This window comes from Acartia tonsa, chromosome 3, assembly GCF_053477335.1.
Source record: "Acartia tonsa isolate MP-2025a chromosome 3, ASM5347733v1, whole genome shotgun sequence".
In the NCBI taxonomy this organism is placed as follows: domain Eukaryota; kingdom Metazoa; phylum Arthropoda; class Copepoda; order Calanoida; family Acartiidae; genus Acartia; species Acartia tonsa.
In genome coordinates this window covers 36,078,872-36,092,923 of record NC_137262.1, presented here as the reverse complement: position 1 = coordinate 36,092,923, position 14,052 = coordinate 36,078,872, and the positions used below count along the sequence as shown (strand labels likewise).

At 30.5% G+C, this 14,052-nt stretch overlaps 1 protein-coding gene across 1 annotated transcript in view; it reads left to right on the top strand.

The window, feature by feature from the left end:
• LOC145314018 (uncharacterized) overlaps positions 1-12,508 on the top strand; it is a 31,538-nt gene extending 19,030 nt beyond the window's left edge. Inside the window, exons 16-24 of the mRNA XM_080153744.1 lie at positions 1,004-1,099; positions 1,806-1,904; positions 2,184-2,282; positions 2,574-2,672; positions 2,765-2,863; positions 4,141-4,239; positions 4,624-4,725; positions 10,239-10,337; positions 12,153-12,508. Of these exons, the coding sequence (XP_080009870.1) occupies positions 1,004-1,099; positions 1,806-1,904; positions 2,184-2,282; positions 2,574-2,672; positions 2,765-2,863; positions 4,141-4,239; positions 4,624-4,725; positions 10,239-10,337; positions 12,153-12,295 (935 nt within the window). The 3' untranslated portion in view covers positions 12,296-12,508. The remainder of the gene's footprint in view (positions 1-1,003; positions 1,100-1,805; positions 1,905-2,183; positions 2,283-2,573; positions 2,673-2,764; positions 2,864-4,140; positions 4,240-4,623; positions 4,726-10,238; positions 10,338-12,152) is intronic.
• The last annotated feature ends 1,544 nt before the right edge of the window (positions 12,509-14,052 follow it).

The window sequence follows — 14,052 nt, the reverse complement described above, 5'->3', positions numbered from 1 at the left end:
TTGATCTACTTCTTGTCTATTGTATGATGAATTATTATTCAGATTCCCCGCTGTACCTCTATCTCCTATACCTGTATTATCTTGTCTTATTAAATTATATCTATCTTGAATTAATCTTTTAACTGCATAATATAGAATTTTCAAATTTTCCCCAATTTTAAATGAGAAATTTGCTTCATAAACATAAAAATTATTATCTTGATTTATTGATTGATTAAAAGTTTTCTTTTTTACATCAAATTTAATAATAACTAGTTCAAAAATGTTGATTATCAACCTTAGAACGTAATGGAGCATAAATTTAATTTTTGTTGCCCCCTATTTTTAGTAGACAAACTTTATTTTTACTATCTTTTAGTCCTTATCAGACCAAATTATCTTTTTTGTATATCTACCGTAACTAAATTTTATCTTTTTGCCTCTATTTTTAGTAGACAAAACTTTATTTTTACTATCTTTTTGCCTTTATCAGACAATATTATCGTTTAAAAAAAGGAATTAGATTTTATTCACAAATTTTATTCACAATCAATTAGATATCTTTTGAAATTATAACTTAGATTTACTTTAATTAAAAGTTACCATTCATCCGACTAAAAAATTTTGAAAAAAACAAAAATTTACCAAGTCCAAAAGAAATTTTCCTTGATTCTTGACCGATGGGTTGCCATTCTGTAATAATCGCCGCTAATGATGGTAACAAAATAATTTTCTTCTATATTATATTTCAGTGTAATCTATTTAATGGTTATAATCTAACTCAACAAATATAAAATTTAATAATAATACATCACATTTTTACAAGTGTGGTTAATATCTTTTATTTACGTCATAGAGATCATATTTTATTTAATTCAAAACAATTATCTACAATTTCAATACTTAAATTTTATTTAAATATTACTTTTAATTAAAAAGTGTTACAAGGTGATACAAGAGATTTATTGTCATGAAACAAATATATATAATCTAAATATTTTGGAAATTAATCCATCTACTTCAGAAACTCCACTTCATGTAGCAGTTAAGACAAGAAAAACCAGCACTGTTGAGTTGTTGCTTCATCATCGTGCAGATGTAAATGCAAAAAACAATAAAGGTGTATATTGATTATATTAGCAGGGGTGTCCAAGCTTTTTTTTGGGGGGGGGTAAAATGGCGTGCGAAGCACGGTACAAATTTTTTTTACCCCTTCAAAAAATTTTTCCCCGGGATAAAAAATTTGCTTAGGGTGGGTAATTATCCCCCCTGAAATCTGTTGGCAGTGGTAAATTTTGTTACCCCCCCAAAAAAATTTACCCCCGGGGTAAAATTTTTTGGTGGGGTAATTTAAATTGTATCAAATATTTAGTATTAAAAATGTTAAAGATTTTTTTATTTTTTTTTGGGGGGGGGTATTTACCCCCCAAAATTGTTTTTGGGGGGGGGGGTTGATTACCTCCTTCTAAATGCTAGGGGTAAATTTTAAATGGAGGGGTAAACCCCACTTTACCCCCCTCCCCCCCCTTGGACGTTTTACCATGTACTGTAGATCCCTAAATTTAGCAACATTCAAGATTTTAATTATACACCTAGAGTCATAATTTCAAAGTGATTAACTAAAAGTAATGTTAAGCTATGTGTGATGATCAGTGTCAGGCAAAATTTACTACTTTTACCATTCAAATTATAAGATGAGATTTACAGAAAACCACATGCACCCTGTATAAGTCGATCTATATATTTATTAGTCTATGCCTATATAATTGTTATTATACCTTTTATGTTATTTCTCTTTTACTAATTCTGTATTTATTTATCCTCAGGGAAAGAAAGTCTTATGTTTGCATCAGAAAGAGGATACACTGAGGCAGTAAAACTACTCATAAAACATGGAGCATATGTTAAAGCCAGGGATGTTAATGGTTAGTTGCAAAGTGTATAATACAATTTCAAGATAAATATATATAAGCTGATATTAACTATAAAACAGAAAACCACAAGCACCCTGATTCTAAATATTTATTAATATATTTATCAAGTTATGCTTTATTTTTGTTGAGCAGATACTAAAGCCAAGGATACTTAGTTTCATAGTGTTTAGCAAAATATAAAGATAGACATTTTCTTTTGACCAAAAATAATGATTATGTGTTTATATTAAACAATTGAATGTTTTTTTACTGTAAAATATCTTTACTTAGGTAAATCTTGTCTTATGTATGCAGCAGAGGGAGGACACACTGAGGTTGTTCAATTACTAATAAAACATGGAGCAGATGTCACAGTGGTTAGTGATAAAGGTTAGTTACTTAGTATTAACAATATATAAAGAGTGTTTTGGTAACAGCTTCATTTTTGGTCAAAAATTAATTATTAGTCTAATATAGTAGGTCTTTAGATATGAAGCCCAGTGTAGGTAATAAGATTATTTATTTTATCATCATTATTTGGAGAAACAATTTTTGACCAAAAATAATGATTTAACTTTTTAAGAAATGTGTTTGTGTTACACTTTTAAAATTTGCATTTATATTTTTGTTTATAACTCTGTATTGATAAAATAATGTACATTGTAATTGATATATACCTAGGAAAAACTAGTCTTATGTATGCAGCAGAGGGAGGACACATTGAGGCAGTTCGATTACTAGTAAATCATGGATCTGATATCAAAGCCAAGACTCTAATTGGTTAGAAATAAATTTTTTAATTTAATTTCTAATTTAAAAGGCAATAATATTTTTAATCCTACAAGTATTATTTTAATACACTTTTTACTTAGGAACAACTTGTCTTATGTTTTCATCAATGGGAGGAAATACTGAAGCAGTTAATTTACTAATAAACCATGGAGCGGCAGTCAATACAATGAATTTCAATGGTTAAGTAGTATTATTATATATGACAAAGTAGAATGATATTTGTCTGTCTGTTCTTACATACATTAAAATCTTATTGCCAAACCAATAATTTTATGTTGTATTAACATTTGTATTTTTTTAATGAATTTTTTTTCTCCCTGCGTCTATTTTATTTACTCTAACAGATTACCTAGATTTTCTAGAAATGAATTTTGTATTTTAGCCCTTTCATTACTGACAGAAAAATTATTTATCAACTGAAAGTTCTGTTTATGCTCCTCCAATTATTGTGCAATATCTAGTTCTCAAGAGTAGAGAGATTACTCTAGAGAGATAATGTCTAATTGCACCAATAGAAAGAGGGTGGAAGAGCATTTACCACTTGTCATTGGTTGAATTAAACTAAAATTTTCTACTTTCAACATTAGAGTTATTATAGATCTGTCCTTTCAACATTTACTTGGATTAAGTCCATCACATGACGTACTGCCTTCATATTGTTGTTTCACATCTATGTTTTATCTGTGCATTAATAATAAATATGCTTTATCTATTTCAATCGTTATAAAATAATAAAAATCTCTTTATGAATTTAAGTTAACAAAATCATATTTTTTTCTTGATTTTCTATTAAAACAAAAAATAATATTTCATACTTTAAATGTATATGATTTATATTCTTTAATTCGTAATTTGTATCTATTATAAACATATAAAATATATAAATTCATAGTTTGTTTCATGTTTACCTCGAAATAAATTCTATCAAAATAAAACAACAAATAGCAATACAATACGTTGTGTACACATATGAGTAAAATAGAACATAATCTTTTCATTGTGTTCATATAAAGAGTCAGCTGTAAATAGTTGCATTTCTTAAGATAAAGCTTTTCTCACGTAAATTATATTGTGTAAAAATTTTTTTTTTAGTATAGTGTAAAGCACATTACAAATGAATTTCTTAATATAAAGTTAGCTTTCTAGAAACTAAATACTCAATAAAATTTTTAGATGTTTTGTCTGCTGGAGGAGTTCCTTTTCAGATTTACAAAAAAAAGGGTTCAGAACATGCTTCTTGACACATAATTCTATTTTTAAGACATGTATTAAAACAACAGTCTCATTTTATGATAGTCTATATAATACATATTTTTTGAATATAATGACGCATAATACAAAAATATGAATATCTTTTTTTTTCAAATTATATACTTAAATATTTGGGTATTTCAGTGTCCATAGAAATAAATATGTAATTATCTCAATGAAAAAAATGTAATATATTTGTACCTAGGAAAAACTAGTCTTATGTATGCAGCAATGGGTGGACACACTGATATAGTTCTACTACTATTAAAACATGGAGAATATGTTAATATCAAGACTTTTCATGGTAAAATTTTATCTATAGGGTGCGGTGGTCCAATTGTCACCAACTTTTAGGCGTAATGAATCAAAATGAAAACATAAAAAAAATATGCAACAATTTGATCGCTGAACCCTGCATATTCATTGCTCAGGGTAAACTGTTTGGCACTTTCAATATAAGTAAACGATAATAAAAAAAACATAGATTAAGATATTAACCTCAGAAAAATTGAAAAAAAAATAGTTTTCATAATGAATTTTTCACACTTCATTTTTGTCAGGAAACTTAAAAATAAGAATTACATCACATTTAAAAAAAAAAATTAAGATATGCTTTTGGTTCTGTTTTACTAAAATTCTAAATGTTTCTGATTTAAATTCTGACTTCGCAAAAAAATTGTATCTCTAGGAAAAAAAACTAGTCTTATGTATGCATCTGAGGGAGGACACACTGATATAGTACTATTACTATTAAAACATGGAGCTGAAGTCAATGGCAGGGATTCTTTAGGTAAAAACATATTCATAAATTGCTATAATGCTCATCTCTTTAAATATATAGAATTACTACTTACAAATTATAATCTTATTTGATTAAAAATTCTATTATGTATTATATTATGGTATCGAGTGAGATTAAACCCCTGTTGAAAAAATAAACCCCTCCCACGGCATCTGTGAAAAAAAACAGCCCCTCCCCCCCAGCATCATGTGATTTTGTACCCCATCTTAAATTTTGTACCCTGTAGTAATAAAGGTACTAAGAAAGAGAGGTAATGTCTGATTGAGCCAAAAGGAGAATAACATCGGTACATACATTTAATCTCATTGGTAGAAATTGTGTACACATTTTGTTATGAACGCATGTTTTTATTCATTTCATACATATAGATAAAAGTCAGCTGTAAACAGTATATTTTCTTAGTAGAAAGCTTTGCGGAATCAGAATTATTGCCCAAAAATTTCTTCTTTAATTTGAAAGCTACAAACAGAGGTGGATTCTTAAAAAAAAGTTAGGCTGGCTAATCGCTTGTGAGGCAAAATTTTTTTTGTTATAAAAATCCTCCAAAATCAATTAAAAAAATTTACAAAAATTAAATAAAATCTTAAAAGGGTTATTAACATATGATTTTGTTTAATTTTTGTAGATTTTTAATGTGCTTTTGGATGATTTTTCACAAAAATAATTTTACCTCACTATCAAGTAGCTAGTCTATCATTTTTTAAGAATCCACATCAGCTTGAGTCAAAAGTAAACAATACTTTTGTCTACTAGAAATGTTCCTCCTTAGATTTGACGAAAAAAGGGTTCAGAATATGCTTCTATTCTTATATTTCTATTCCTGTATTTTTTTGATGTATAAGGCTAAGCTTGGTGGTAACAAACTATAAGTTATAAGAGTACAAAAATTGATATGGGGGGCAGAAAACACACACAGGGTAACACTATTTAGTATGGGGGGAAAAACCACACATGGGGTTAATATTTAGTGAATGCATATAAAACTCACACAAGGGGATACAAAAATTAATATGGGGGTGATTTTCTCATGATAGATAAGGTTCAAGTGCTTATAGTGTTCACGAAGCTGGGAAAAAGTTGATATATGTCACTGATTAATGTTTTTTAAGAGTACTATTTTGAGAATTAAGTCTTAATTACTTCCCATTTAAAAAAAAATCAAACTTTAAAAAAACGAATTTATTCCCTTGAAAACATTGATGTATTTTGTGTTTTATTATACATATCTTAAAACCTATCAAAATCGACAAATAACAATCTTTTTGTTAAGGTTTACTTGCAAATTTAGAGTAGAATAAATTCTTTTGTTACATACATATTAAACTAACCAAAAAGGTTTATAATTTCTTTTTACGGGGAGATTAAACGATTTTTACCGATAATCGAAAAGATATTACCAAATATGGATATAAGGTCAGCTGATTTATAGTTGTCGATTGTGAACATAGCACCCTCATCCTATCTCAATATTTACTACTTACTAAAAAAGCTTCAAACTTCCATAAAAAATTAAAATTTTAAATATTAAAATTTTTAATGTATAATGTATAAATCGTTTTGGAGGGTGGTGGTATTCTCCTCCGAAATAGTTATAAACATTTCAAGAACTTATGACGAGCTACCCCGTAAAGGAGAACCATACTGGTTCAGCTGTTAGCAAGATCCTTTAAAACAGACAAACATACAGACATCCTGTTACATTATTATCACAATTTATATTTAGGATGTGTGTATTACTTAGATATAATTTATTAACTTAAACAGAAAGAGGGCTACTTATAGTAGATATTCAAAATAAGCTTTAAAACACAAAATAATTTATAAGTTTTGGGTCATGGAAAGGAAACAAGTTTGTGGGTTTTGTTGTATTTGTATCCTTTGTATCCTTTCCATGAACAAAAGTTTTTATTATAAGCGTTTTCTAAGATAGGCATTTTTTTAGTATAACCCCTCTCTCTCTCTCTCTCTCCCTCTCTCTCTGTTTTTCTTTCTCACACATTCAGATTTTTACCTGGGGGGTTAGTTGTTAAATAAATATTATTTAATGTATAAAAAGAAACCAAATCTAAATTTATATTTTTCTAATTTCTATTTAATCCACAAGCAACTGCGTCTCTAGTATCTACGGATATTCAAAGGGATATAAAAGGGCAGAAAAATAGCTTAAAACCAACAAATGACTTTTTTAATAAAAATAAAATAGCCTAAAACCTCTCCCAAAAACTATAGGAAGCTTTACTGTAAAAGTGAACCATATCGTTTCAGCGGTCCCTTATCTACAGATTAAAAAAGCTTACAACTTTATAAATTAGGATATTGTTAAATCTTTTCATTTAAAACTAAAACCTTCTGTATGTAATTGTATGCAGGGAGGAAATGGATATTTGGCTTTTTATTACATCAGTTCCCAAAGTTAATGACATTTTGTTAGTTGGCTAATTAACTTAATTGGTTGGTTTATTACTTTGAGTGTCCAAATGTTTATACCACCAAATATTGTTTACAAAATGGGTAATTTTGTGTATATTTTCATTGTGTATATCCATTAATTTATCGGCCATTGTCTTATGCCTCTGGTTCCCGGGTTATTTAGGTAGCAAGTGGGTTTGTGGGTGGGTGCGTTAAGTGTGTGTGTGTGTGTTAGTGTTATACTATGATAGTGTGTGTGTGCATTTGTGTGTGTTAGTGCTATACTACAATAGTGTGTGTGTGCGTGTGTGTGGCAAGATAGGTAAGGTATGTGTGTGTGTGTGTGACGAATTACAATAACTTTTCATTGGAACAAAAAAAATAATGTTTGTTTTTATGGAAAAACTTTAATAAAATGATTGAATTTTTTGCTGAAGTATATAGCAAATATAATAAATTTTTACTTTTTAAACAATTTAATTCCTAAATATCATTCTTTCTATAGATTTAAACAATTTTTCTATTGTCTTTATACTAGCTCAAACATACCGAAATTCGGTTAATGATTTTATAAAATAAACCAAACTTTTTCATTACATTTTAAAGAAAGTTCAAAGACAAATATTATTAGAGATGTATTATAAAAATATTTCCTAATTATTGTTTTTTTTGTTTTTATCTGTGAGCGAAGAAATGGCTTATTATTTCATAGTTTAATTGTTGCACAGATTTTAATGTGAACTTTAGGTGAAAATAAACTCGGCATTTTAAACTGATTTTTTTCTAACCTAATTGAACATTTAAGGCATTATTCTATGGAAATTACTTAAAAAATAGGAAAAGGTAAATGAAAATGCATTTTGAAAAAATGAATTCTTGATCACTTTAAATCTGGAGAATGGTAAGAAATAGAGGGTAGGTTGCTAGACTGTGGTAACTCAGATTTACAGTAGGAAGCCATATGTGCACATTGGGGTTCAAAATTTATTATGGAGTCATTTTTTCAATATGGGGGTAGGTTCAAGCACTTATATCTGGAGAATGGTAAGATAGAGGGTTGATTGCTAGACTTTGGTAACTCAGATTTACATAAGGAAGCCATGTGTGCACATTGGGGTACAAAATTTAATATGGGGTAATTTTTTCATGATGGGGGATAGGTAAGTGCTTATATCTGGAGAACAAAAGGAGATTGAGGGCTAGTTGATAGACTGTAAGATAAGATAAAATAAGAATTTATTTCCTCTAAGGTGCATATAATATAGGGCGATTACTAGTTAAGTTACAATTTTTACTATAGGTTTCTTCCTGAAAGAGATTGCATATTAACAAAATTTACTAAGATTTCTTTCCTGAAAAGATTGCATATTCATTTATTTAATTATTATATATCTCTTTCATCATATCATAGTTACAATAAAATTGATTTATTGTATTGCAACTTATTAAGAGTTTAATTACAAAAGTTTAAAAACTTATGGACCTAGCTCAGGGCTGTAGTGAACAACTCCTTCCCGTTCACCTACATTTTATTCATTTGCTATACGATTTTTTAAGAATTAAACTCTGAGCAAGCTTAGGTATGAGTGGATGGCTTAACCCCAGCCGGGGTTGTTGAACCGCTGATTGTCGCGGCGCTTACCAAGTCGTTCCTGAGCATAGAAAAACATAGTTATAATATGATAGTTGTGTATTACATTAAAGGACGCCTGCAAGAAATAACACGCTTTAACTGCTGAAAGACTGCCACAAGAAGACCCAATACCCCAAATTTAAAGCCTTCAGCTTCAATAACAGAAAAGTTCTAGGCATTTCAAAATAGCATTTTATGTACAATGGAATTGTTGAAAGATTTCCAATGCTCATAAAAGAAAAAAACAATATTAAATTACGTCGCCTAGACACAAAATTATAACCTTATCTTTGTCAGAAACTTAGATTGCATGTAACTAATTATATTTTTACAATAAAAACACCACATTTTATAGTCAAAATCTATGAAAAAAATTCGATTTAAATTGCATTTTTAAACGAAAATCATAGCGGAAACAAAGGGGTAAACTAATACAAGCTTAGCTGTGATTGGTTGTTAAGCTGATTCAGCCTTCTGATTGGCTACAGTACATTCGGTACAATGCAAGTAAAACTTAATTTTTTTTAATGATTTTGACTATAAAAATGGGTATTTTTATTGTAAAAATATAATTAGTTACTGGAAACCTAAATTTTTGACAAAAATAAGCTTATAATTTTGTTTCTAGGCCACGTAGTTTAATTTCAAAGTTTTCAACATGAGCATTGCAATTCTTTCAAAATTTTCATTGTACATAAAATGTCATTTTAAAATGCCTAGAACTTTTTTGTTATAGAAGCTGAAGGCTTAAAATTTGGGGTATTTGGTCTACTTGTGGCAGTCTTTCAGCAGTTAAAGCGTGGTATTTCTTGCAGGCTTCCTTTAAAGACACATATGTGATAACTCATATCTACATAAAGATGCTAAATATGCACATGGGGGTACAAAAATTAATATTTTTTACATGATGGGGGGTAAAAATTAATATAGGGGTCACTTTTTCATGATGGGGGGGGGGGAATTAGGTTATGTTAGGTCAGATCAGGTCAGGTTACGTTAGGTAAGGTAAGGTAATATTGAGTAGCTCCACAGGGTTAAGGCCCCCTGCAGGGGTTAGATAATATTGAGTTGCCCTGCAGAGGTTAGGTAAAATTGAGTCGCCTGCTGGGACTCACAAAGGGGGTTGGGTAATATTGAGTAGCCCCTAACCTAATTCCTCCCCCCTTCATGAAAAAATTAACCCCATATTAATTTTTGTAACCCCATGTGCATATATGGCTTCCTTTTGTAAATCTGAGTTACCAGAGTCAATCAACCAACCCTCTTTCTCTTACCATTCTCTAGATATAAGCACTTGAATCTTCCCCCACTGTAAAAAAATGCCCCATATTAAATTTCAACATGGCCTTTGGTTCACTCCTTAACTAAAAAGTTCCCTATACACTTATATTTTTTTATACAAACAATAGTTAATTAGGAATTGTGTTCCTTTCTAAATAAGGAGATTTTTAATGAATAGGAACAACAAGTCTTATGTATGCAGCAATGAGAAAGCACACAGATACAGTTGCGTTTCTAATAAAACATGGTGCTGAAGTCGATGCCAAGAATTTTAGAGGTATCCTATTATATAAAGTAATAAGCGTTTTTTGTCTGTCCCAAAGGATCTCGCTAACTACTAAATCGATATTGTTCTTTTTTACAGTAAAGCTTCTTATAGGTCCTTAAACTATTTTTGGGAAGGGTGTCTTGAACCCCTCCCAACAAAAAATTTTTTTTTTTATTCTTTTGAAACTCAAATTTAATATGGGATGAGGTCGACTTTTCCTCCTCCTAACTTAAGTGTCCCTAGAGGCTTCTAGGGGCGTAGCCGCTAGTCTATAATACAAAGTAGGTTGGTGTCTGTCAGTCTGTCTATCTGTCTGTCCCTTAAGATCTCGGTAACCACAGAACTGATCGGATTCCACTCTTCAGGGAATATACCTACTAGTCCTGCGGTGGTTTTAGGCTATTTTCTTGGGGGATGGGACAACCCTAACCCACCCAAAAACAAAACGTCCCCCCTCCAATTCTTTTTAAAAGAATTTGCTGAAGATTCCTTGGTACTTTTACGAATTTTGCCTTAATTTTTTTTTTAATCATCTCTTGGGGCAAAGTTTTTGTATAAATCATATTCGGATTTATGGTCAATCATATACAGCAATGTTGGGCCAAATACTTTTTTTGTCGGATATCGGATATCTGGCTGGTTTCTAATGCAGAATATCCGGTTCCGACTGGATATCTGGTCAACGTTCGATATCCGGTATTAAAAATCAGCCAGATATCCGGTATCCGGATATTTTCAATATCCGATTTCCGGCCGGATATTGAAAATGGTCAGATATCCATTAACCCTTACAGATCGGGGGGGGGGGGGGCTCCAAGAGCCCCCCCCCTCTAGTTTTTTCAATCTCATTTTTTTTGTAGGTAAGATGGAGTGCTGTGACTTCATGACTTTTTAAGTTTAGTAATTATACGTCGGCAAGAGTTGATTTTATTAGGATATCTGGTCTGTGTCGGTCGTGGTGTCCGGTCAAAGTCGGTTGGGTAGCACCAAAATTAGAAAAAAAATTCTAAATAAATCTTAATTTCTACATTATGACTTTTGTGTATAAGGAGAAACCTAAAATTTTTTTGGCGAATACTCAGATATCAATGACCTTCTGAGAAAAGTTGTGTTATGACCGTTTGACCGCTCCCTGACCGACTTTATGACAGATTTTTGTCCGGCTTTTACTACAGACTTATATCATGAATATCGTGGCTTCTATTACAGCTAGAGACCTATAATTTTTTTTGGTAAATCCTTGAGCAACATCAAACTGATAAAAATATTAATTGGCGCCGCCAACCGCCGTTTTACCGCCGTAACCGCCGAAAATGGCGGTTTCCGTTATTTGCCGTTTTTCGGCGATGATCAGAAAAAGTAATTTTTTTGTTATGAAAAATTAATAGTTCGTCCTAAAATTTGGTCAACCTAGCTGCAAAATTGGCCGCTCTACAGCTGTTTTAAAATTTAGCGGCTGGCCGCTAAAAAGCGGCTAAGGAGCGGCCTGGCCGCTGTGACTAGTAAAAGTAATTTTCTCTAAAAATACACATGAACCAGCAGAAAAAAATTTTACGTCTTTATCTGTAACAGGAGCCGAGATAGAGGGGGGGGCTCTTGGAGCCCCCCCCCCCCCCCCCCCCGATCTATTAAGGTGGGAATTGGGGCCCGAGCTGTAAGGGTTAATAGTAAATGAGTTTGTTAGCCAATAGGAGATGAGACGTTGTATTAGCAAATTAATGATTAGATAATGAGGAAGACATATTTTCATGTTAGGAAGGGGGTCTATTGAGCCCCCCCCCCCCCCCACTTCCCCTTTTGCAAAAAGATATAATTCTGTTCTAGGTTTGACAGCCTTGGACTTCGCAAAGGGACATACTGAAACTGAGAATTCTGGCGTTGGCAGGTGTCCTTGCCAGCTGCCGCTGTCAGCAGCCAGTGAAAAACTACTGATGATTCTTAGTAACTTTGAAATGTTTATCAAATAATCTGCAAAAGATGAATTGGTAGATATCTTAATTTCAACTTATTTCAATTTGTTTAATCAACTGTAATTTTTATATTATTTTTTCTTGGCTACATCAATAATTAAAACAATAGTTCTGCTCGTTTTAGATCTTTAGATTTGAAAATTAATACCTACTAATTAATCTTTTCAAACTTAAAAACAAAAAGATACCTCTTAAATATTAAAAAAAAAACATTTTTAAAACTCCTATCACACCTTTATACTACTTTATATTACATATCTGATCATTGTTTTTAGTTAAGTTTTTTCACTATATTGATTGATAGATCTTGAAACAAGTTATTATTTTTTTTTTAATTTTCTGATAGATTTACACTAATTATGAACAATTGTTTTGAAGGTTAAAATACATTTTTAATTTTAAATCTGTATACAGAAAAAATCAGTGTGTTGCATTTATCAGACTATTAACATCAAAGTAACTATCAAAGCTTATTTAATAAGGGGGTATTTACCCCTTACAACAGATACCGTGAAGGGGATAATTACTGCTCTAAAGCATATTTAGATGCTGGGTAAAAATTTGGTTGACAGGGAAAACGAGCTTTGCAAAACATTTTAACCCTCTCCCAAGACCTAAATCTTAAAATGAAATAGCCTAAACCCATAACAGGACCTATGTAAAGCGCCCTTAAAAATAGAAAACTATGTTTATTATTGTGTGATGTGATGATATAAGGAATTTAGCTGGGTTTTTTCTTATTGTAAAGGTCGTCATCCAGATGAAAAACATTAGAAAAATCACCAGGAAACAGTCATCGTTTTATTTTGTACAATAGTTAATCAGAGACCGTTATAAAACAAAATTAATTAAACTAAAAAATAAATAAAGTAGGTTAATAAATAAAAAAAAATAATAGTAATATGCTTGAAGAATATAAAAATAAAAATATTTAAAGCAGATTTATATGAATCGTACATGTATTTTACATACAATTAACAGTGTTGATTAGTAATTAACATTGCAATGTATAATTAGGTAATTATTTTGAAGATGTATTGAGTTAATTAAGATGTAACTGTTTGTCATCTTGGTCAATTATGGTCATTTGTTAATTATTTCTAACAAAGCAATTTGTTTCATTAATATAGTTTTGACATTTTTAATTTACAAGAAAGAGAATAAGCAAGGATATAGTAAATCACGAAACCTCCTTATATACAATTTTGATTTTTTTTTGTTTTTCTTTCTTTCTTCTTAACTTTTTCTATTTATCTCTATTAAACTATAATTATTAACGCGACAGAATATAACTATGGCAAATCCATCAGATCGTTTTTTTAAGTTTGTCACATTAACATTGGCTAGCGTATACGCACAATTGGCCTCTACGAGGTTGGTGGTACCTCCCCCAAAATAGTTATGAACCTCTCCAGGACCAATGGTTAGCTTCACTGTAAAGTAAAACTATATCGTTTTAGCTGATAATGTGATAAAGACACACATCCTTTTGGAAATGTATGATATCATAAAACATGATCTCATATATTTTCTTTATTAAAGTATTTAGTAAACTTTCATGTAATAAACAAGTTTAAATTTTATAATTCTCAAAATTATGATGCAGCTTACTGTAAGCTAAAATTAAAGTAATTTCCGGAATTTTATATTCAGAGCATTATAAGTTGCGATGCTATACAAAACAACATAACAAAAGCCATAATACCAAGGTATGTTGAAGAAAACACATCATTATGTAAAGTTACATTCTTATT